The 24,346-nt window shown below is 38.4% G+C and overlaps 1 protein-coding gene across 6 annotated transcripts in view; it reads right to left on the bottom strand.

The window, feature by feature from the left end:
• The window catches only part of PTPN13 (protein tyrosine phosphatase non-receptor type 13), a 126,459-nt gene that overhangs the window by 37,627 nt on the left and 64,486 nt on the right, over positions 1 to 24,346 (bottom strand). For 5 of the 6 annotated variants that reach the window (XM_056359694.1, XM_056359685.1, XM_056359679.1 and 2 more), the window contains exons 8-17: positions 17,720 to 17,815; positions 15,794 to 15,893; positions 9,172 to 9,391; positions 7,646 to 7,720; positions 7,366 to 7,540; positions 6,245 to 6,398; positions 5,956 to 6,094; positions 5,376 to 5,528; positions 3,814 to 3,996; positions 2,485 to 2,647 (exon numbers count right to left, since the gene is read on the bottom strand). In XM_056359694.1, the coding sequence (XP_056215669.1) occupies positions 2,485 to 2,647; positions 3,814 to 3,996; positions 5,376 to 5,528; positions 5,956 to 6,094; positions 6,245 to 6,398; positions 7,366 to 7,540; positions 7,646 to 7,720; positions 9,172 to 9,391; positions 15,794 to 15,893; positions 17,720 to 17,815 (1,458 nt within the window). Of the gene's footprint in view, positions 1 to 2,484; positions 2,648 to 3,813; positions 3,997 to 5,375; positions 5,529 to 5,955; positions 6,095 to 6,244; positions 6,399 to 7,365; positions 7,541 to 7,645; positions 7,721 to 9,171; positions 9,392 to 12,091; positions 12,286 to 15,793; positions 15,894 to 17,719; positions 17,816 to 24,346 lie in introns of those variants that run through there. The other variant, XM_056359723.1, reaches the window with a different exon arrangement.

The raw sequence follows: 24,346 nt of genomic DNA, 5'->3' as shown, positions 1-24,346 counted from the left end.
CTCTGCAAACACCAAACAAGATTTCCCTATGGATTTCAGGAGAATACTTTCACATCATTACCTACCTAGACATTAGACCTTTCTCACCTTCTACGAACCCCTTCACTGAAAATTCTCAGGTGCTCATAACTCATCTTTTTTAAGGCTGACTTAACCCTCACTTCGTCTTTGTGGTTTTCCATATGCTTTTTCAAGAATCCAAACATCCATCTTAAAACTTAGTGCTTAGTCCTGTTCACTGCATGGCCACAGGAACTGTGCAAAAAAGAAACCATCACTCCTCATGTTATACCTTATTTCCTTTCTTATGTCCTATAAAATTGCTAATATTTTTTTTCTTTTTGTTTTAAACATTGTGACTCATCTCTTTCTATTTATGCAGAAAGAATGCTATTTAAAAGGCTTTTTCCTTTAGTTTTCCAAGCCTAATTCTTTCTACCAGATATGCATGTGTTAATATGGTTTCTCCCAGGTCACTGAAGACATTGTGCAATAAGCGAAAAACATGTCACAGTATATCCACAGGGGCTATAAAGTGTTCTCCCTTATGCCTCCATCCTCTGTTGCTAACGTTCCATGAAAATTTGTTCACTGACACCACACACGCCAGGTTTTCTCCCCCTTGTCTCAAAATATTACATCCATTCATTGGCTGAAATCAAGGTGAGTCTTGCAAGACACTGTAACCATGTCTTTTTACATAATCTTCCAACACATACTAATCTTCTGAAATCTGCTACTCCACCCTATGAACACTGCAAATGTTATGGACACATGCTTGTGTTCACTGTGGCGTTAACCCAAAATCAGTCTTTAAGTAAGAAACCTTCAAAACATACGCTTCCTGTGGTTTTCAGCCATGAGTTAATAATATTTTCATCAGCCCATTTTTTTAGTTTTGCTGAGTGCTTCCCAACCCCCAGTTTTTACTGACACTTTAAGGACTCTGGGGAGAAAAAAAAATAAAATACTTGATGCTCCTGAAGGCTAAGAATAATGCTTCCCAAATACTGCCTGGGATTTCGCTGCTCTAAAAGAGAAAAGTAGTACTTACATAATTAATATGCTATTTGGACTGGCTGCTTTATCATTGTTTTCTCTTACCCATATTACAATAATTCACGTTTTATAAATACTATTCTAGTATCTCTATTGCTATATGCATATATATATATATGCAGGAAAGAGAAGCATGGCTTATCAATTTAGATCAGTAAAGTTATGACAGAAACAAACTTTGTTTCAATTGTTTTTACTTTTAATAACCCAGTGTAACAGAATTAATCATAATACTGATGTAATTGCTCCTGATTATGAATGATTGATGAAATTTGAGACCTCTGAATTCCAAGTGATCTGCACTACACAGAAGCAAACTGTTATTTTCCAGACTCTCAAAGCACAACACATACTGCATCTGTAAGAGCAACCAAGTTTGCCTAGCCAAGAAAGCCTTTGCAATTCAGGATAAGCAAGTGCCAAGTTAGAGAATGGTACAAGGGCTGCAAGTCACTTCATCCTATTTCTCTGCACTAAGCTGGTTGAGCCCAACATAACAGAAAAAAGGCTGCATATTTGCCACGTCCCGTCCCCCCGTCCCCCCCCCCCCCCCCCCCCCCTTTTTTTTTTAATTAAGAGTTCACAATCTCCAGAGCAATGGGGTCAAACTCCATTCCAGCTACACTGGTGGAAATTTGGATTAAGAGCAACTGGAATGCAGACAGATAAAAAAACAGGGAACAAAGAAAGAATGAGCAGGCAGACTGACCAAAATAGCACTTCCAGGCTGTGCTGAAGGCCAGCCAACCAAGTGAGCTCTGCTCCAAACAGTGAAGAAACTAGTACAGAGGGTTTTTTCAATGACTGCATTTTCCAATTAATAGTTTACATCTAAAAAGAACATCTTCACACTTCCTATTATACACACATATTAGATGGCAATTCTGAAGAAAATTGACTCGCATCAGTGTGTTCCTTACTAGGTTCACCACTCATTAAGGGGAATAAAGACAGCTACACTCACAGCTTACAGATGCAGCATCATGAAATGTTCCCTACTGTATTTGCCCTCGCATGATAACACCATTTTATCTGTAATTCCACATTATCAAACCAATTCATTTCATATTAAGCAAAATGTAAAAATCCTACTATTGAAATATCTTCCAAGTTCTTTCTGAAAAAAGCCAAAAGCCATTAATTAAATAGGAAAATACTATTACTGACCTATTCTTAGATTCCCTTTATTTTAAAGCAGCTGCTGTACGCCAGCTCTGTGTGATCTGTCAACTCTTTTTTTCCCCTTAAACAAAACCTAAACAAACATAGCTAGTAGATTCTCTTTATAGTATAAACCTGCCAAACGCAGAGCTTCACATATGTAGCACCCAGCAGAATTACTGAAGCTCAAGTTTAGTTTTTCAACTCCTTACAAAAATACATATAGATTGCTATTAAACCCCAACACAGCACCACAGTCCTTACCAATGTCCTGAGTGTCTTGGTTGCTCTGCCTGGTTCTCATCTGTAGTTGGAACTTATGCTGGGAAGAGCAGAGATGCAAAAGGTATTGGCAAGTCTTACTATTGTCAGTCTGAAATGCATGCTTGATACCATCTGATGTGTTCTGCAAAGTTATTTTCTTCTTCTACACAATGGAGAAAGAAAAAAGTTGAAGATAATGATTTCTTTTAGCCTACAAAGAATTTTGTGTGTGTTTGTGCAGTCAGAGCACTCAAAACTTTCCTGAAGCAAAAGGCACTGATAGGAGAGACTTCTGTTAACATAGGTGCTGAAAGTAATTTGAGATTTACAAAGTAACACTGTAAAGCTACTTCTGGGCTAGCTCACACCATACTTTTGTTATTATTCAATCTGTCCCTATTACTATTAGTGCTGACTAACGGCAACCAGTACTATTAAATTTTTCAAGACGGGGTTTTCAAAAGCGTCTGAGGAAGTCACAAGGGGTGTTTCCCCTCAAAAGGAAAAGAACTAGATGCCTACCTAATTATGAAATCTATCAGTTAATGTTCCAGATCTTAAATTTATTTTTTTTGTAATTTTTAAACTTCAATTTATCAATTCTACTTAAAATCATATCACAAATAAAACAGGCTGTAGCTTTTTGATAAGGTATCAGACTGAAGTACTGTTTTCAATACCTATATAAAGGTAAGTATTTGAGGCTGAACACCTCATTAAGAACTGACACATGACCACCAGATTATGGATTACCCGCTAAAGTTGGCTGGTAATGTCCAGTTCATGTCTCAGCCCGTCACCCATTATCATTTAACTTAACTACTCTTGGAAATATAACAACTTAAAAGCAACATAGGTGCATCTCCTAGTTACACTGGCAAATGCCAGTACTCAGTCCTCTAGTACAGGATTCTTACTCCAGTGCCCCTTCACTACCCATGTCCCATATGCCAGCACAGGTGGATTACCCAGAAATGCAGCAAACGGGCAGAGCTGCTTCCCATGCTAAGAGCAGTCCTTGATTTATCTTCATAATAGCTCTTTCCTTACAGGCAGGGAAGCCACATTTCACATCAATACAGATTTGCCACAATACAGGTGCTGGAACCTCAGAGGCATAGAATGCAAGCTAATTAAAAAAATAAATCTTTAAAACATCAAAACTCCTACTTCAATCCCGTAACACAACACAGCTTAGCCACATAATGTAGTCATATTATGTTGTAAAACAGCAGCTTAATTGGCAAAAATTACACACACACAAAAATGAGTATCTGGAGATACAAATAATACATATGTATACACAGAGAGGAAGAGAAACCAACTTACACTAAAGGATATTTTCTTGGTCTCTCTCCATGGGAAGCGTAGTACAGGTGTGCGGGCACCATTGTGAACTTCAAAAATAACAACTCCTTTGGAGCACACTCCCAGAAGGATACCTGTTTGGGATTTCTTCTCAGGCAACACATGATGAAGATGAACCCCATATTCCGTGAGCCTCTGACACAACTGTACAAATCAATGCAATAAGACTTCTAAGAATATGAAGTTAAGGCTATTATAAGTTTTTTATACCTCTATATAACTAAGATACCTCTATGTAAGTATTTTAATAAATGCATATCTATATATATGGATTTTAGAAAAAAGATTACTCTCTGCCTGGTGATTCCACTGACAGTTTACGGATGTTACAACAGAGACATCAGCTGCCCTACAGGGTCGTAAGTCTTGGTGATATCTCTCGACCTGCCAAACACTACAGCAAATGAACCTAGCATTTATTAAAATCAAATAATGAAAGTATGAATCAAGAACGCCTGTAAGTATATCAAACTTGCAGAAATCAATTGCTGGCAATAAACTGTAACTACCCAGGATGCACTTGTTATTGACAGGTTTCTTAAAAACAGAATTAAATTAACACTGCAAGTCTGTGATCACATTAAGGCATCATAACTGTCAAAAGCTGCAGTTCCACTTACTTTGCACTCCCAGCCATCCATTCCCGCTGTCTCTTCAGTACTGTCATAAGGGATTGATGTAACAAATCAAACAAGGGAACCTAACTGCTCTCCCCACCCCACTCTCAGTCAGACTAGGTTTAGCTAGCATCAAGTTCTCTGCTCTTGCCCCCTGTGGTTAAACTAAAAGAACACTTCTGCCAAAGGAGAAACAGCCTTAGAAGGGGCAGTCAGCTGAGTGCCTCTTCCATCACCTTCTCAAAGAGACTGTGGAATTGCAGTGTAATGGTTATCCAGTGTCTCAGCAGCAAACAGTCAACCCCTGAACTTGTTTGCAGCCATTGCGTCAAGGCAGGACCTAATGTTTATTTTACAAACAATGGCAGCAAACCCCTGAATTACATTTCTTACTGGGTCCTTTTAGAATAAACAAAATGTATCTGTGATTAGTTTTCCCATCATCTTACATAGTACCTGCACAGGGAAGTCTGCTTGATAACACTTCTGGCTTGCTTCATACCAAGCACTATGAACAGTGTTAGCTGTAACAAAACTTTTCATAATTGAGACTGTTTTTTTTCTGAACAGGAAGAACCAAGGATGTAGGGAACACAGGGTGTGCTGCCTCACAGTCATAGCTTCCTTTAGAGTAAACACTAGGATCAATAACTCCTTTAACTAGTTTGAGCTAAAGCAGGAAGACTACTGATTGGAAAAAAAAGTGAAAGGACTTCCTTCCCATCTATTACGAACTCTTTTCACTTGTAATGATGTGTCTTTTGAGAAGACCTTTTCAGCTTTCTTCCTTGTAGTGTTATTCAGATCCTAAGTTGTTCTGTGCATTTGCTTGAAGTCAATACACCCATACTGCCACAAGGCATTTCTTACATCACAGATTAAGGAAGCAAACTGCTGCACATTTACCTTCAAAAACTCTAATTCTGTCTCTTTTTCAGATGCACCCACATAAGTGCTGTGCAATTTTGGCAGCTCTTCCTTGATGTAGGACAGATCTAGTTTCTCCAGCACTCTAGCCGGGACATAGTGTTCTAGTCTGAAATATGACATGCCATGCACCTACAAGACAAAACATTTTTGTAACAGCATCTCCATACACTACTCTATGAGCACAAATGAAGCATAAACATTCATTTTACAAAGAATCATACACTACAACTCAATCATAGAATCACATGATTCTGAGTAAGGGGAGGGATTCGAAATTTCAACCCTGACCCACAGCTTAATTTCACATAGGGTTTCTTCCTATTCAAGGCTGACTACCTCTACTGAAGCGAGAGGGTTCAACACCCAGATCTTGAACTAGATTCTACAACAGCCCTGTGTTAGACTAAAAGAAAACTTGCCCACAGCAAAAACTGCCAACAGCATATCAGCTGAGCTTCTGGACCAGGGCAGAGCTGTGAAGTACATGTGGCAGTTCACAGTCCATTCTTTAAGCGGCAAGAACACAGTTTCTCAAAGGTGAAATTTGATGGTGTACCTCTGCCTGGTAATCTCCATACTCAGCTTGGAGAGCTAGGGATGCTAATAAAAAGGCTGTCTCATCATCACAGTGCATCCTGTCTTCCAGGATGTCCTTCCGCAACTGTAGGTAATATTGGTGACAAGTCAGCGTATGCCTAGAACAGGAAAACAAAAGAAAAACCACAAAAAAAACCGCCACACCACTGTTGGTATTCTTCTTGTTATAGTAAATTTCCAGTATTTGATTCCAATTTTTATCCATAAACTTATAGCTTAAGGGGTTAAAAAAAATTTCATACACTCACTGTATAAGACTGACATCATCCACAAAAAACTTTATGCGAAAAAACAGAGTGAAGTTGACAGGGGGCTTGTTCTTTTTCTTTGGTTCTTCCTTCCATCCTTCTGGAGCTACTTTACTTAGCTTTATGTCAGGATCAACGAAGAAAAATTCATTGTCTGCCACGAACGTTAAAGGAAAGCACATGGGTAAAAACATTAAAACCAAAACTTTCTCCAACTGGACCATCAAGAACAGATTTATAATTCCGGAATTCGGTTTTGAACAGTAAGGTCTTCTGTTGACTAACAACGGTCTAATAGCTATTAAAAGGAACACTGGATAAGGGCAGAAGTACCCCAAAGACGGGGGGGGGGGGGGGGGGGGGGGGGGAGAGAAAAGTTACCTTCCATGATTTCTTTAAAATTTCAAATTACTTATTCCACAGGAAATCCAAAATATATAATTCCTTTCCTCTCTTACTACTTCTGTCCCATTTACATTTCTGCAAAATGCTTTCAAGGGAACTAAATTACCAAGAGCATCAGAAGCCTGCACGGATAGAGTAAGCTCTTGGGCTGCTAAGTGCTTCTATCTCATGCCAGTATTTTGAGAGCTATGGTTCTGCAACAGCCTGTGAGATGTGCTGACAAGAAACTTGGGTCTGAACACTGTTAGTTCTGCCAACTTCTCATCTGTTCTAATAGTGAAAAATTAACAGCTCAGGAGCAAATTCTTTTTTCTCAAGGCAACTCCCTCTACACAAGGGGCCCTCCTATGCATCCCAATGGATCTGCCTCCGCAACAGGCTGCAACATTGCCTATGGCATATTAACCGAACCCAAAGCCCTTTCGGTCCTCTGAAGGGTACTAGTAGTTAAGAGTGAAGGCAACAAACAGCAGGGAAGAAAAAACTCAGTAACCAAAGGCTGCCCAGGATGAGCTGTCATTGCTCAGGCAAATGCAGAATTTTACTGTGTGAAGTTGCTCTTCACTGAGGAATGTATTTTGCCTCAATAGAAGAGAACATAACTCAAAGAAAATGCTTTGTAGATGCCAGGCAGTCTTTGCTTATCTTTTCTCAACACCATGTAGCTAATTCTTTTTATTCTGTACCTGCCAGCTACATCAAATCCTCCTCCTTACCTCTTAAAGTAGCCAATCCAAAAAAGTGATGTTCCACCAAGCCAATATGGGCAACAACCATATCAAAGACATCTTTACATATCGTTTTGGTATCACAGGTCAGTTCCAGCTTCTGCCCACTTAGAAGCATCACATTTACTTTTCGCCTTGTGTCATCATTCTTCCCTTTCTTAGTCTGCATTTTGTGGAATAAAATATCCCAACATTCACACTTGTGATAAAAGCACATTTGTTGGCTTAACATACTTTCCCTGTCACTGCTGAATAGCCCCTTTCTTACCAAGATGGACTTTGGTAGATCCAAGGAGATGAATGGCTCAATCGTCATTTTCACAAACTCTGGGCCAAAGAAGTTCTGCAAATCACAAGAGTATGAATGAACATCGTGTTGCTGGAATAACAGACTGATGCACAGTTAACTCCTGCCCTGGAAACGTCAAAGAGGAACAAAAGGCTGAAACTTGAAAACTGTACTTAATTTCTCCCATGAGCTGGTAAGTCTAAAGAACCTGATTTTGCCAGCACGTGTACTAGACACCAATGGCAAGCTACAGCACTGGTGACACTGTCACTTTGTGTATTTTCCTTCCTTTGCTGGGCAAAAAGCCAACACCGTAACATTATTTGTCTTCCTTTAAAATACAGGGTGTGGGTTGCCTATTTGGGCCATCTGGGCTTATGTCAGTAAGCAACTGCCTGATAGTACTAAGGTTTTCTGCATTGGTGGCAATCCTGCCTTGACAAATCTCTGCCTGTGACACACAAGTCTCATATCTGCTGGGTTCAGTTAGAGATCCTGGCCAGTTTCTGTCAGCCTGTACACAAATAAACATTCTACTAATTCACCTTGTAAACTACAGGAGGTTACCTGTCCAAACTGTTAAAGGAAGTCCTCTGCACGATACCCACTCCAATACCGCATTAAAAAAGTGACACAAGAATCACCTTCTGAGGGAAAACCTTCACTGGCTACTGCCTAGTACATACTGTGTACTTTATGTAAAACATCTACACATGAACTTCTTAAGGGCCGGGGGGAGCCAACCTGGTTAGTTAAAGCCTACATGAACTAACTGGTCAAACTGCTGTGAACTGGAGACAGATACAGGAACTATTATCCTGGATTAGGACAGCAAATTCACTCGAGTTGTTTCAAGTTTTCCCATCCTTAAAAAAAAAAATTAAATAAAAAATAAATCCAGTTCACTGAAAGCAGCAGCAGAGGGCATCAAGTCATCATCTCTTCTAAACATCAGTGACTCTATTTACCTATACCTCTGTCCCCCTCTTTCTCTGCAATCTGACATTTCATTCACAGACCAAGACAACTGGGAAAAGAAAGGAGAGTTTGTGATTCAGTGTGAACCCAAGAGTCAAATGAATCCTTTCTGCCTTTCTTTACCTTCTCATCTTGCCGATTTAATAACCTTTTATGCTGGTGGGACACATCCACATTCTACTAAAATAAATGCAAACCAAAGTGGTTGAAAACAACACAGAATACAGGAGAAAACTACCCCTTACCTTTGTTAGGCCACTTTATTGTTTGATCATGCAAACTTTAGTCAAGGCTAGCTGTCTGTTCTAGCATCTCTTGATACTAGTAGCCTATGTAGCCACTAATGCCACAAAATCTCAGAAGTTTACCCTGGCAGAGTAGGTCTTTCCTATCAGGGCAACACCAAACACCTAGCATTTCATCTGTTGATGACTGTTTATTACAGGATCCCGTTTATTAATCCCTCATATTACAGTTTCTGCTCTGTTTCAATGAAAATCAGAGTTCACCTGAGATCAGGGCATTACCCTCAGTTTTCTTTGCGTCATGGCTGTTTCCAGGGCTATTTCTCTCAGCGGATCTCTAGTCATGTCAAGCATTGAGGACCTAATTGCATCTCCTGGGTAGAGGTTAGGTCGGGACTGCCTGAGAGCCATTCTAGCTTGCAGTTGCATCATTTCTTCTTCCTGACGCTTTAGCATCACTTCTTGACTTATCAGATTGCCTTCAAACGGTGCTTCATGTTGCCTAGAGTATAGTCAAAGGGGATGAAAGACATTTGTAGGCATGCCTAACGCATTCTGCTGCTTTAAGCACTTAGGTAAGTGGAAACCCAGAACACAAAAACTAGTTATCAAATACTATTTTAAACACAACATTTATTCAGCAGCCAGGAAGTTTGCACATTACAGCAATCCATCAATACAGAAAGTGAGAAAACATGCCAAGTCTCTACAGCTGCTTGTCATTTATTCATATGAAAATAAAGGCTCAGCTGCAGTCTAAAAAATAACTTGACACTACAAACCCAGTGAACACACAGGAGGAAGAAAAAGATTAATGCTTTGAAAATACCTTAACTTCTCTGTTCAAGCAGGGACTTGTGTAAAAGGCATGTTCAAAAATATGCTGTTAAAAAAAACCCTAAAATAGTGTACTTTTATAAGTATTGTTCCAATCACTTTCTCTGTAATAATTCTTTATGAACTCTTTGCACAGCACTGTCACCTATTCCCTGATTTTTTCCTGAACAGTAGTATAGCTTGAAATATTTATATAAATATGCTATATATATCAACATCCTATATACTAGGTTATTCTAAATATCATACTCTGATGTTTTCATCATCTTATTTTGCTGAAAAAAAAAAATCCTTTTCTTTTAAATTCCTATGAATGGCTTGGCTGATACACAGCCACCACCACAAAAAATAAATTAAAAGTCCAAATCAATAATCCGAAGGGGAAAAAAAGAAAACAACAAACCAAACAACAAAAACCCATCAGTATTTCTGAAAAACACAGCGGACATAGATCTCAAATGTCCTACCATTATTTATTTATTCTCTGTGGAAGAAATCCGTATCCTATTTTGGGTGAAAAAAATCCATTCTTTATTTGAAATCAAGCAGTTAAGAAATGTGATGAAAGGGAAAAATCCAAGAAAAACAAAACCAATTTCCACTCCCCTCCCTCTGTCCCATGCTTACAGAAAAACACCTTTAAACCCCAAACTAAATATAAACCAATCAAAGCTTCTTTAGAAGTCCTAAAACAAGAAAAAAACATGTTCTACCTTTGCTAACGTAACTATACAGAGGCAATTTTTAAACACAAATGGACAGGATAAACTAACAAGAATTTCATCCTCCAAAAAACACCTCTAGCAATTCTAAGCTAAGTGTTACTGTAGATGGTATGCTGGAGTAATGAAAAACATGAAAGAGCAAAGAAAGTGTTTTAAAGCCTGCACATCATTGCACTGAAGATTTAGGAATACAGGTAAATATAGAGTAAGCCCTGCGCTGACACTGACACAGCCCCTCTGTAGTAAAAGGTAATGTACAGACTTTTAAAAAGACATTAAGTTTATATTTTTTTAAAAAGAACCTGAAGATATGTTTGGTGAATGACACAGCAGCTAATAAACTCAGAGAAAATGTACCTGTTCAGGCTGTACAGTTGTCTATGCTAACTGGTGGAGAATACATCAAATTTTTTTTTTCATCTTTTTACAGCAAAGTTTATAAAGAATGCCAGTAGTATGGAAAGTGCATCCCATTCTCTTGATTTACGCCAGTAATGCACCAAAATCTGAGCAAAACAATGCTGAAGTTCCTCAAATGGAATTTCAGGGAAGATCTAGAGTAGTCACAGAAAATTTATTAATGTAAGCCCATTATCCCTTCCATTGTGCAGAGCTTTCATAGCATCGCTTCCCTTATTCCTCCTCTATTCCCTTCTGCAACAGACTTAATGTGCACCTAAAAGGACAAAGTAATGAGAAAAGGCCTCAGACCTGCAAAGACTTGTGCACATGCTCAGCTTTTCACCGAGGAGAAGCTTATTAAGATCAACACCTGTGGGAACATTCACAGTGAACTAAGTTAAATACACCCACAAGCGTCCTTCAGATGAAGGTCTAAGGATGGGCTCTGATATAAGACAAAACCAAACACTTTCTGAACATAAATATCTATGAATTATCAAAGATTCTAGAAAAAGATACACATATTGCAGCTGGCTGTATCTGAAAACACTTGCTAATGTGAAAAACTAAAACTCTACTGCAGAAAAAAAGTTTTGCCTTTTTAATAACATATGGTTCTGTGCAATAAAAAGTTAGTGTCAAGTATTATCATTATGTTAGTTTATCATCTTTGTTGACATCTATTAGTTTCTCTGAAAATTGGGGTGGTTGTGGGATGTCCAGGGAGGAAGCTCAAAAGCCTAATGGTTTAAAAATTGTCCTAATTTAGTATATAAACCGACCAGGAATCAGCATGCTTCAGCATCCTGGTTTAAGTATAACTAACTCTGGCTTTGTCAGTGTCAGTCTTCTATGGAGGGTATCAGCATGATGCACTCTTAAGTTCCAAGACAAGGAATGCATCTCTCATTCTACAGAAGAGGAGATACTGTTAACAGATACAGGCAGAGCTCTTCCATGAAGTTCAGAATATGCAAGTATTATTACTCCAACATAAAAATATTTAAAGAAACCCCACCAAATTACATTCCTAACACATAACAACATAAAAATAAGTTTCCTACGGTATATCATCAGACAAGTACTTGGCTGCTACTCTGTATTTTCATCAATGTCTGACTGCAAACCAGAATCTCAGAGCTACTTTATTAACCTGAAGACAGTACTGAGAGCAATCACTTGGAAGGCTGATTCCTACAAAAGAGGGAAGCGATTAACTCCTCACCTAGTGTACTTACCGAGAAATTAGCAGGCATTGGATCAGAGAAGGAAGTTGGAAGAAGGGAAGGAGGCAGGCATTCTCTAATGATTAGTGCAGTGGAAAGGTCAGGAATAGACTGGGAAAGATGGATGCCTTTTGGTAAGGTAGGAAGGATATGGAAATGAGATCTAGTGGAAGGGAAAGGCAACAGAAGGAAGAGATCCATGTCAGCTGCTGCTCCTAGAGAGAAAAAGGAAGAAACAGTAAAGGAAGAAAAACAAAAAGAGGGGGAGGGAATAAGGAATACAAGAAGCAAAGAGGAAACACAGACACAAGTATACATTGCCATGAGGAAAGCATTCCAAGAAGTTTAAAGGATAACAACAATCACAGAGAAGGGTTTGAGTGTACTCTGAGCATAATACAGAAGAATCTATGGCTTATGCTAGTTCAAGAGCAGGCCAGCCCACCCAAACAGCACAAGTCGTATTGGCTGATAATTCTGAACAGCTTCACTGTTTTTTTAAAATATTGGTGGCAGACTCTCTCAAATCCAAATCCCCCTATTTGATTGACAACTCAGTTTTACAAGGATAATTCCATGGATAACTAAGCAGACTGCCTCTAAGGACATGCCACAGGAGCAGTAAATTATGTACTGAAGTATAGATGGTATCTCTGAACACAGAGAAAAACACTGAAACTTGCTCCCAAGTGCTAATGGAATTCAAGCAATGAATTAAGTTGCACATACTTCCCCAAACTATGAAATCAAACTACCAGTCAAAAAATGTAAACTCTGTGAATCTGCTCCTTGGAACTACTTGTTATTAACAGTTTTACTTTGAAAGCTTATGTTTCTAAAGTTATAAAAGCCATGGTCTTCTACAGCACAAGACATTTTAAAGCAGCAACATGCAAAGATGTGGAAAAAAACCTAAGTTACTTTCTTAGAAATCTCCCTGTTTAACTAGCTACCATCTTTGATGGTATTGCTTTTCACACTTGCTAGCACTGTAAAGTTTAACAGCTGTTGGAAAGCAAGACCAAGAGCACACACCGGTTTCTATTCAGCTCACATAATTAACAGAGATATTATCTAAGTACTATTTTAGGACCAAATTCTCCTGATGGTTGCTTTCCTGTTTCTCAACGGATCTACAAATAAAGCTAGTAAAACTAGCTTTCAGGAGCTGAGCCTCATTTTTCAGTCTTGGATATACTTACCAGGCTTGGTACTTAGATTAAAAACCAAAACCAAAACAAACAAAACAAAAAAAAAAAAAGCTTTTCCACCTTATAAAAACTGGGGAACAGTTATGAAAAATCAGTGAAGAACTACCTGTGGTACCCTACCATGACATTTTTGTGCAAGTGCAGAGTGATATCTTTTAGGAAAGGCACAGAGAGGAGTTGAAGCAGAAATAGGAGATTCAAAAAAATATTAAACCTTGAAGTAAGACTGCATAGTTACATACATGTAAAATTCATTCCATTATTGAGCACAACATTTAAGTCTACACTGCACTTACAAAACAAAGTTTTCCTCCTAGATTTCACACATATGTAAACAAATATCCATTAAAGGTACCAGTCTTAACAGAGCAATACAAAGTAAAATAATGTAAAAGGAACCATGAGAAAGTACATACTCTTTTATCATGGTATTTTCACTTGCATAATAGGCCCGATTCATTTACAACAATGTGACTCATTTACATACCACTTTTTGTTTCTAAAACATTTTGTAAATAGAAAGGAAAGCTCTCTATCAGTATCCACAAATTACTGCTTTTTTGTTTTGGAGCATAGCTACAGCTTGAATTGGCAACTTTCCTGGGTTCAAGTCAAAGAAGAATGAAGGTTGACTTAGCTTTCTTAACTTACTGTTGTTTTATTTTTTTTCTTTTGGTGAATACTGCTATACAGCTCATTCTGTACACACAGTAGTAATAATCTATTTCACCATTTTAGTCTGGTGCTAAAACAGTATAAAATGCAAAGCAGAAATTTACAGCTCTTCAACTGTGTAACATGGAACATAAACCTGTAACCCAAGACCTTGAAGTTTCCCCTAAAAGCTCATACACTAGCCAAAATTCTATGTCAAGACAGTCTGGATTTCTAAGCCTGCTTGGACACTGCAGTTTAACACACACGCTGTTACATGAATAGATACCATATTCCTGCCAACAGAGATGTGTTGATCCAGCTAAGCAATACCTAAACACTTCACCCCTGCAAGAAATGCCAAAATACACATTTCTAGATGACTTCGCATTTTTCAGGCAATGTGCAAGCAGTAATAAAACCAATGTAGCTGCTCAGCAGATCACCAAAAGCTGTAAGATTGCCAAGTAACTGCCCTCTCTTGTTCATCTGCACTCAGACACAGCTCAGTGACCCTGCCTTATTCAGACCTATTTAAGGCACACAGTGCAGTGCAAGAAGCAGATATTCACTTATTTTCACCTCCATGTTCAAAGCATGCCTCTAACCCCTACTCACTGCACACGACCCTGTATGTTAAATGAACATGGAGGGCATTTTTGACAGCCTTGTCACATCACCTGAATCAGTTCTGAATCTTCAGATACCTATAAGCTTCTTCAATAGGATAGAGCAGGATTTCCGTCCAAATTATGCCAGAAACATCTAGATATCCTAAAATACTGAGCACAGCTGCCATCTTTCTCCTGATCTACCCCAAACAAAGCAAAAAGCTGTCAAGAGAGGGCTTTGTTGTTGTAATGTGGTGAGGGAAGATGGGGAAAACAAAAGTCTTTTTTTTACTACTTCTTTTTCCCTTACTACAAAAATTATTTGAATCATTTTGAAAAAATATTCGAGGGTGATCTGGCGTCTGACAGAGACTAGAAGAAGAAAATTCTCCATCCAAAAGGTCAATGTCAATAAAAATTCTCAAACATTTAGAACAGAACCACTCTCAAAACCAAACAGGTATGGCAAGATATGCTTCTTCTGTACAGAGATGCTAGAGATGCTGTATTAAAGTGATGTACAAAGCAGAACCTACTTTTTAAAGCAATGTTGATGAAAAGGACTTGAATAAATAAACCCCAAACAGATGTAATATTCAAACACACAGCATGACAAATTTCAAAAAAGCATAAATTACTGAATTGGCCTGCCTAATCTGTGCTGAGGTATTAAAAAAAATATGAATCCAAACACAACAAGGCAAACTAAGAGTCTGCCAGAATAACCAACCAAAAGTATGACTTTTGGCTTACTTCAAAGAAATAGGCAAACTATCATTTCCTTATTAAATGAAAAAAAAACCCACATGCCAATTCATCTGCGTTAATATCAACATTTTTCAAAACTATTTTAGAAAAAGTATAATCAAATTAGAAATTATTATATATTTTTATATATATATAAAATATATATATATAATATATTTCCAAGCAGAACATAGCCCCAACATTCTGACAGATAAAGCAACTTGATAATGGTACAACCCAGTCTGTTAAATATGGGAACTGAATCTGGACTCCTAACTGGTATACTTACCTCTACACCACAGTGCATCACCAGACTCCTACTTCAGACTGCAATATGTAATTCTAAAATGCTTTTTTCTTTCAAGTAAAAAATGCAATTTTGTAACCTAAATAGAAGCTGGGATAGGAGTGAAAAACTAAGCGGCAAATTTAGAATACTGCCTTTGATAAAGACAAAGCACTCCAAGACATAATGTTTTCACAGGATTTACCTTGCCCTCTGAGAATTGGCTTGACTTGATGTGGAGATATCATCTGCACCTGGCAAAGCACCACTGGCATCATCTCTCTTGAAACCTTCATTTCTTCTCACTAGCAAACCAAAAGACAAATTAATACCTGACTGGGCAACAAAGCACACAAAGTAATCCCATCTAAAAATCAAGGACTTATCAGTCATATGAGATTACTTAGAAGGAATCAGATTCATGTGTTCTGCACAATGTCATTACAGTATTAGACAAACTAGCATTATGAAGTTGATTTCCATTTTCAAAGCGATCTTATAGTTTCTCTCAACAAAGATTGCTGCACTAAACAAGTCCTTTGAAGAAGAGTACTAATGCAGGCCTAAAAGAAACCACAATAACCCCCCTGCCCAACTGCACAGACACCTTTCCAAAGTGACACATTTCTTTGTCAGCCATGAGTTGAGACACATACATGACAGAGACATCATACAAAACCACTCCAGAACAGAAATAGAGCAGCTAGGTAATTATGCACAAGAAGGGAGTTAAGAAACCACTAATATATATTGCTGAGGTTCCTGCATTTCACTTTTGTCCCTGGAATCTGACTCCTCCTTACACTTTATGAAAAACAGTATTTTTTTTTTCTTTTGGCAATATACTCATCTGCTACTCTGCTTCTAATAGTTTTTCCTTTGCTGGTATGTCTTCCTCTAGCAGCACCCGAGGTGCTACACTTAAAGAGCTTGGTTTTGCTAACTACTTCACTTCCATCTCTTACTGTACTCTCAAAAACCAGAGCTACCAGGAGAGAGCTCTTGCAGAACACATTATACTAGTAGCCCGAAAGTAGGTCTCTTGCCTGTAAAAACATAGAGGAGTTGTTGACCTTGGACCGGAACACATAAACAGCCTGTTCTAAATGGCAAGAAAATGAAGTAAAATGTGTTACAGGAGCTTTGCTACCTGTTACTGCTAGGTTTCTAGCTCAGTAAGCTGCAGGATAGACAAAGGCAAGGCTGACAGAGCAGTAAATACAGAGAGGCTGGGTTGGAATTCTGTGCACACAGAACACATACGGTGCAGCTATGCTTCCTAACTGTTGCTTGCTTTCCTCACATTCCTCAAACGGTTTGTCTCCATCACTTACAATGATTCAATGAAGCTGATCGGTTCATCAACTACGCTCTCCTCTTGACTTCTTTCTTTTCACCTTTCTAGCACTTCTTTCAAAAATGCTCCAAGCATTTCCTTCTGTGCTCTGCTTCCACTGTGTAAAGAAAATCCTTCCGGCCACGTATCAGCTAACAACCCTTCGTATCATCTCCTGCTTTTTCAAGCCACTAATCTCACAGAACTTTCTTAAATTTACCTTACAAACAGCCTGCACTATGTACTACTATTGCATAACACTGAAATATTTGGGCTAAAAATTATCAACTATTTAATCCTCACAGTAAACCCCACCAATATAAAAGTAATTGAACCATATATGTGCCATATAAAGCTTTTGCAATTTACTGTTATTGTACACTAACAACCTGATAATTTTTGTGCCTCTGAAGACAGCATGTTATTTAAAACAAACACTCCAGTAAAAAATTAATCATTTCCAACTTTTCCTACCAAGTTCTCTTCCAGAGTGCTAAACGTCAAACTCATTTCTGAATAGGCTGCCAATTATGCTGAACTATATACGATGCTGTAATTACATAAGATCATCTTGCAACTTTGTATTAGTGGTAATTATCAAGCCTCACACTAAAGATTTAACTTCATACTTCTGGGGTCTATTTTTCATCTTGAACTTTTTTCTTTAGGACTTTTGCTTGTTTGGGGATTTTTTGTTCAGTTTGGGATTTTGGGGGTGTGTGGTTGTTTGGGGGGGGGGGGGGGTTTGGTGGGTTTTTTTGTTTTGTTTGTTTTGTTTTTAAACACAGGTCTTACCTTGCCTGAAATCTTGTTCCGAAGAAATAACAGATGGACTTTCACTCGAAGTACTATAAACATCGCTGTGGTAAGATTTGTACCTTCTCAAAGGCTCTGAAAGTTTAAATAAGGGTATCAGAAGAGTAAGAAAGCAACAGTTCTAATGCAAAAACTGAACACAAATTAACATTTGAAATTTTTCGAAATCTTTTCAAATTGTTTTTGAATGCCTGTATGCAGTTATAGAGTCTGAAAGCAAACACTCAGTGGATGCTGTGCAGTCCCATTCTCTCTCTGTAGCCTGAGAGTTCTGCAGTGTGCCTGGCCTTTCTTGACTATCCTTAAAGAGCCACCTCCTCTCAACTGCTCTCTCATCATCACTTCCAACTAATATTTTAAAAAAAAAAAAACCACAACAACAAACCAAAGACAAAAAACAATCCCTCCTGCAAACAGAATGGATGAAAACCTTTGGTGCACACTTCTTGCATTTCTTGCATGTAGAAAGCAACCACCGGGACTTAGTCCTTAGATCATTCATGATGAAAAAGAAAGATATCCGCAGAGACAAAACAGGAACTGGAAAACTGTAACTCATTCAACTCATCTTTGATATCCACAAAATATGATCAACAATCAATTACTAAGCCCTTACAGGATATTTAATTAACCAGAACAGCTAGATGCATGTGATGAGAAATAAATACAGCAGCCTCAGTTCCTACTTTCAATGGATTCTTTAAATAACATACTGGGGCAAAGGGCTCCACAGAAGGGGTATGCATTTGACATTTGCAACAATCTCCCAAAACTTTCCTATGCAGAAGCCAACGAACAACCACATAGCGTGCACAAAAGCAGAAAACAAAATAAAAAGTCCCCACATTTTGGAATTACCAGTGCTTCACTGCCTAAGTGAGAGAAAACGTTAGGTGTCTTTATCTGCAGAAGGCTGTCTCTGGTCCAACTACAGTTAATGTTTTGGAAAGCAAAAGTGATGATATAGAGAAAAAGCACGTAATTGTGAAGACAAATGCACACCACTACAGCAAGGAATATAAAATGTAAGAATACAAAGTGGGGAATGCATGAGCAGATGAGCCTGGATGCTGCAAAAAGCAAGTCAGACGTTCCAATTTCCCAGATCTAGAAAACAAAACACCTGGTGAAAAATCCTGTGAGAACAATAAACCTGCGGCATAATCTTTATTAGGTCAAAGGACAAGTTAGACATGCTTTCAACAGCACTACTCATTCAGACTTCTTACAGGAGCAAGGAAAACTCCAAATAGGAAAAAGGTATGGAAAGATGTGAGATAATGCAGTAGACAGAGAATAATGTCTAGTTCATGTTAATTTTGGACTGTTTCCAAAACCTTCCTCCTTAAAAGCCAGCAATTCTCCTATTTCTACCATCTCACTTGGGTTGTGCAGTTCCCCGCTGTCCCACCAAATACAAGATTCTTTAAGAAAACTGGGAAAAGTAAGCAAAGTCATCAATCAACCTATGAAACCAATTACTCCCACAAGCCCATCCCAGTTGCACAGCTTAACAGCATAAACCTCAACTTCACATTACTCTCAGAAACGAGCAATACAGTTTGCACATTTGTAAACCAGCCTACAGCAAGATGAAAAGAAATCACTGCAGGGTGTGTAGGAGTGTGTGTGTGCTTCAGTGTTTCATGGTGGCTACTTTCAGCATTCTGAGTTTTACAACAAAGAACTCTACCACCAACTTAGCAATTACTTCCCTAACAAGGGAAATAAAATCCAAATTCAGTGGGTAGCTTTTGGAGATTTATTTTTAAAATGCTCCCAGCCCTCTAAGTGAGGCATCCATCCAAACATGATACTGGAGCTACAGTACAGAAACGTTTAACTGAAAACAGATCTCTTCTTTCCCAGTAGTTTTACTAGCTGTAGGTTTTTCAAGTCTGCTAACCTGACTTTGAAGCAAGAGGATGGAATGAGAACAGTAAATTATAACAGAGATTTTAAAAAGATTTGGGTTTTTTCCACCTAGTCAGCAACCTGGGCTTCCTGAATTGCACACAAATTGTGGCTCCATCCTGGTTCTTTAAGACATGAAGTTCTGCAAAAAATAAATGTAAAGTGGTGAAACAGAAATATGCAGTTAAAGCACAAAACAAGTGTTTGTTTGCGGTGGTCTGATATCGTGAGTGCTCTTGACTCACCCTGTTAGCAGAAGTTGGCATCCTGCTGCAGGCCAAGGGGTAAGGATCATGAGCCAAGAAACATACAGAAAGATTCCCAATCACTGCTTATCTCAAGGTTTTCGCAGACCTCCATGTGAGGTCCAGCTAGGTTTACATCTATTCTTCCAGCATTCACAAGCAGAGACAGAGATGGGACCACCTCCTTTCTTGTCACATATCTTTCTCCCTAAGCAAGACCATAAAACTTATCCCAATAACTCAAGCAAAGGTATTCCTCCCATCTTCTGGAGGCATTTTAAAACCTTTCCACATGGGTCTGTATCAAGGACTCTCAGCCTGTTCTGCCTAGGGACAGAAGTTTAAAGGCAATTAAGAACCTACAGCCTGAAATCTGGGGTAAATCCTCTAGATTTTTCTTTGCTTAGTTTAGGGAAAATACATACAGACATATATATGATGATGAAAATACATACAGATGGGAACTGTTTGCTGATGGGGCATCTTCTCTTTGGCAACCACCTTCCAGCTCTCTACCGGTATATACACGTCTATGTACACCCCATACACATTCCCCCAGCACCTCACCTCCTCTTAACCAAACTTAATTTCTCTGGGGCATGGGCAGAATATGTACCGCAGACCTGCAAACATTCAGTTAAATTGTAAACACTGAGACTACTGTACACTTGCAAAATTACCCAAATAATTTATGCTGTCTCCTCTCCTCCGCAAATTCTCAATTCTAACAAACTGTAATAGGATTTAACTTGAGAAAAGGCACTTGGGATCATGTCCAAGCCAAACTTATAATTAAGAAGTGGCTTCCAAAGGTCAAAGTCCCAATTCTAGAATCAAGTTAAAGTTAAGCTTTTCACACAATAGTTTCAAAAAAGAGGACAAATTTCTAGCCTATCTGGCTGGGAAGAAACTGAAAGATTACATCAATAAAAGCTAAAGATGACAAATAAAACAACTCATCTCCCATATTTACAATTTTCCCTACAATATTTGAATGGCCTTGGTTTGCTGCTTTGTTTCTTTTTTTGTGTGTGTTTTTTGTTGGGCTTTTTTTTGTTTGTTTGTTTGGTGGTGGTTTTTTGCTTGGTTTGGTTTTTTTAGTATGTTTTTGGGAACTGAAGAGAGAATTCAGAACTGATTTAACATCTCGACACATCAAGCACGTTGTAGCAAAAATTATTCTATTAGTTACCCTTCTTAACATTTCATTGTTTAAATTATACTCTCTTAGCAAACACTTCAAGTCATTCCATACCTTAGTAGAAAACCAAACCTGAGCTTAAGCATGTTTGAAGAATCTTTAACTAAAATGAATATATAAAACTTGCACTAGTAATGTAAGTTAACACACAGTAGCACCACAATGTAGAGATGAATGAAGCATTACAATCAGAATTTGTGTTTGTGCTGCTTAGTGCTGCAGTGCTGTTTTTTCAAACTCCGTATCAAAGCCAGCAGAGTAAAAGCTTACAGGCACCTCACGCAGCATAAAATAACAAAACACACTATTTATGCAAGGCAAGACATGCAAGCCCAGACAAGTAATTTACAGAAAGCCTCATCTCAGCCAACATCAATCAGAGAACCACATTCAGCTTGGAATTTCATTATCCTGAACACATGATTTGCATTAGATACAAAGGTTTTCAAACACACATTATTATAGAATTATTACTGGCTGTACAGAGAAGGAAAAGGACACGGAAAATGGCAGAGGTAAATGGGCAATTTTGTGACACAGAGGGAGCCCTTGTTTGCTCTTTGAGGTTTATGGGTGTCTATTACATACCAGTGTTACTATAAAACCTTTAAAACACATTAACTGTCCTTTAGGACTAGAGGCTGATACTTGCTTCTTTCACCAGAGTTTAACCAATTGGTTAGCATCATATTTAGTCTTCCTTTTCCTCTTTTCATCTCAGAAAACTTGAATTATCTCATGCAAGGCAGCAGAGGTTTAATAGGAAGGCTGTAGAGATCCAGAATAAATCCCTGGTAAGGATTCATATCTAACGTACACAAGGGAAACAAATTCTTTCGCCTTCCAGGGGAGCAGGCCCATTTTATCTTACAAGATTTCCACCACTCATGCAGCATGTATGCAACCTAAGTCACCAGCCATCCAGGTGATTCCCTAGAAAGCCTAATGGACATCTGATGCATAGGGTCTAGGCAGGATCTGAGTGACAGGAAGAAATCAAGCCTTGTAAAACTGCAGAAAACACAGATCTCTAAAGCAAGGCTGGAAAGGAAAACAGCAAGATTAAAAACAGCAACTCCAGGGTCTGGTAAGAACTCGGGTGTCTTGTACTTAGACACCCTTTTTTTCTGGGTCTGTATCATACCATCCAGAATAAGGTTTGTAAATGGCCACAGACTGAAAGTGTGGCCAATCAAGTTGTTTCTTTCGATTTATATGTTTTATCCAACTGAGAATGTAATGTGTTGACAAAAATTGATAATCCCAGACTGTGTGAGCTGCTGAAAGCTTTATAAAGCAGACAAAACAGATGCCACTTTGTTGGGCAATTATGGAATTGTAAGAGCTATTTTACTACCTTATGTTAAACTACGTAATTCAGAACACAATAATGGTGGCTGATGCCAGAGTACTTGTACTTTATAGAAATCCCACAAGCATTTATTTCTTTTCCCTTGAAAAGCCAGCTTCCGTAGCCTCAGTAAAATTAAAAACTGGAAGTTTTTCTCTAAAATGGTATTAGTCTACCTACCCTTCAGCTTCATTAATATGATTTCTGAACATTGTTCTGACTGAACCTTATCCTTACCAAACATACCAACTACATGAGAATCTATTTTGCCATCACTGAATTTAAATCATACTGCAGAACAATGATCATAAGCAGTGTAAACTGAGCCTTAATTTGCTTTCACATGCAAACAGATATACATACCATTGTGCATGACTCATTTCCTCTGCTTAGCCTACATGCGAACCCAGTACATACAATTCAAGAGAAAAAGAAAGTATGCACACTTCATTGACCTTAAAGTTTGTAAAGCAACTATTCCTCTTTTGCCCTAAACCCAATCTCCCATTTAACCCATGTCTATAGAAGCTCCCAAATTCAAATATCTTGGGTTTAATTTGCTGGGACAAATTTACTACCAACAGCTGCCCGATTACCTGCAGAAATTTTCCCTTATTCAAAAACGCAGCTTCAAACTAAAAGAGCTTTTTTTCTCTTTTTTTAATCTGGACATTTAGAGTATCCCTAACCATCACTCCCACCCAAACACATGCAGTCATAATATGGAAGTTTTATAAGTGGGGTCCAGATGGATCTTCAGTACAGCTAATGAAAACATTGTTTTGTGAGAAAAAGACACAGAAGACTTAGGAGGCAGAGACCGACCTCCAGAAAACAGGGAACATTACTTCCTCTGCTTGCTGAATGTATGAAGCAGAGCACCATAAGTGGACAAAACAAAACAAAAAAACATCAAAAAAAGAGACTTAATCATCTGGGTTTTCAGTTGCAAAAACCAAAGGTAAAAAGACAGATGGATAAACACAACCTGAGGCTCTGGGATTCACATGGTTCCCAACTGCAAAAACATTTAACAAAGGCTTGAAAATATTCCCAAACCACCACCCCCATTCCCTCACCCCTGGACTCAGTGTTCCAAAGCTTCAGCAAGATCAGCTTTTTTGGTATTCTCCCCTCTTTTTCCTCCCTGTCTGCTATTTAACCCACAGGCAGCTATACTACTACTCTCCTAACTGGTTTTCAGCTCCTCTGTTCCACCAGGACGTAGGGAATCTTTATGCCTTGCTTCCTTGTGCATCTCATTTACAACACCCTCATAAGCAAAGCTGCATATAAAAAAGAGGAATGCACATTTGCTCAAGTAACACATAAACCAATCCACTTTGACTTATACATACACTCAAAACAAGGTGGGGGAAGCTGCCAAAGGAAATAAAAGGGAGAGATTCAAACAAGGCTACCATCTTGCAGCCTTTGCCTTGCTATCATGCCATTTGAAGGTAGACTTGAGATACGAAAACTGAAGAGTATCTACACTTCATAAATCTCAGAAGATATAATCAATTTTGTGGGTGAGAAGGCAAAGTAAGCTGCAAGCAAGGGAGAACAGATGTCTCTTTCATACTCTTGAGTGGCAACGTAGGCTTGCAAAACGTAAAAGGCAGAATATTATTTTCTCTCTAAAATGGGACACTACCGGCTGGTGCCAAGCAACAAACTCCCAAGTTTCAGAAGAACAAAACCAAAATTTGCTCTCCTGATACAGATAAACTTCCCGGGTTTAACACCTAACAACTTCACAACTCTAAACATTTCTGCCTGAGCTCACAAAACCTACATAATCAAAACAAGAATGAACAGTAACAGTGGAAATGCAGAACTTACTCTCCCATCTCTTGGCAAGATTAGCACGTATTTTTGGAGTCTGTTCTTAG

Source organism: Falco biarmicus, chromosome 1 (assembly GCF_023638135.1).
Source record: "Falco biarmicus isolate bFalBia1 chromosome 1, bFalBia1.pri, whole genome shotgun sequence".
In the NCBI taxonomy this organism is placed as follows: domain Eukaryota; kingdom Metazoa; phylum Chordata; class Aves; order Falconiformes; family Falconidae; genus Falco; species Falco biarmicus.
This window is presented reverse-complemented; position numbering and strand designations above follow the sequence as displayed.